The sequence below is a fragment of the Myotis brandtii genome, unplaced genomic scaffold, assembly GCF_000412655.1.
Source record: "Myotis brandtii unplaced genomic scaffold, ASM41265v1 scaffold603, whole genome shotgun sequence".
Taxonomy (NCBI): domain Eukaryota; kingdom Metazoa; phylum Chordata; class Mammalia; order Chiroptera; family Vespertilionidae; genus Myotis; species Myotis brandtii.
The window spans coordinates 559,442-560,211 of record NW_005370284.1 but is presented as its reverse complement, the minus strand read 5'-3'; the positions used below and the strand labels follow the sequence as shown (position 1 = coordinate 560,211).

Below are 770 nucleotides of genomic sequence, written 5' to 3'. Positions count from 1 at the left end.
CTCCTCTGACACAGGGGTGTGAGCACAGAGTGGGGGACCCAGCTCCTCTGACATGGGGGTGTGAGCTCAGAGTGGGGGGCCATCTCCTCTGACACGGGGGTGTGAGCACAGAGTGGGGGACCCATCTCCTCTGACAGGGGTGCAAGCTCAGAGCCCGGGTCTGCCCAGTGCGCTTGGCTTCTCGGTTCAAGTCCTGTGCGCTAGGCTCAGTGGAGGAAGTTTGCGTTCAAGTCTGCAAACCCCCATGTGCTGTTCACTTGGCGACTCGGGGTCCTCTGGGCTCGCTGCTGTCTCTGGACTTGGCTTCTGACAGCACAGAACAGCGATGACATCCAACAGCGGTGCCTCCGCCCTCCCAGCCCACCTGCCCGGGCCGCTCCTTCCCCTACAGGCCGTCCCACAGCCACACGGCACAGCCAGTGCCCGGCAGTGAGAACACGGCCACTTAGGACCCGGTGGGGGGGACGTGAAGACACGGGTGAGTGACAGCCACCCCCTGGCGGGAGCGTCACACGGCATCTCCCCGCTGCAGGTACATGGATTTCTTCCCAACGCCGGCCAATGTCACCAGCGACTTCCTGTTTGAAAAGAGCGCCAACTACTTCCACTCGGAAGAAGCTCCCAAGCGGGCGGCCTCCCTGGTGCCCAAGGCCAAGCTCATCACCATCCTCATCGACCCCTCGGACAGGGCCTACTCCTGGTACCAGGTGCGGGCGGGTGCCGGAGCGGTCGCCGTGGGAACGGAGCGGGGCCGCGGTGCAAGGACAGCA

The 770-nt window shown here is 64.4% G+C and overlaps 1 protein-coding gene across 1 annotated transcript in view; it reads left to right on the top strand.

Annotated features, from left to right (window-relative positions):
- Nucleotides 1-770, top strand: part of LOC102253141 (bifunctional heparan sulfate N-deacetylase/N-sulfotransferase 4) — a gene marked incomplete at its 5' end in the record, with an annotated part of 150,100 nt that overhangs the window by 136,282 nt on the left and 13,048 nt on the right. The window contains one exon of the mRNA XM_014550539.1: nt 533-707. Within this exon, the coding sequence (XP_014406025.1) occupies nt 533-707 (175 nt within the window). The remainder of the gene's footprint in view (nt 1-532; nt 708-770) is intronic.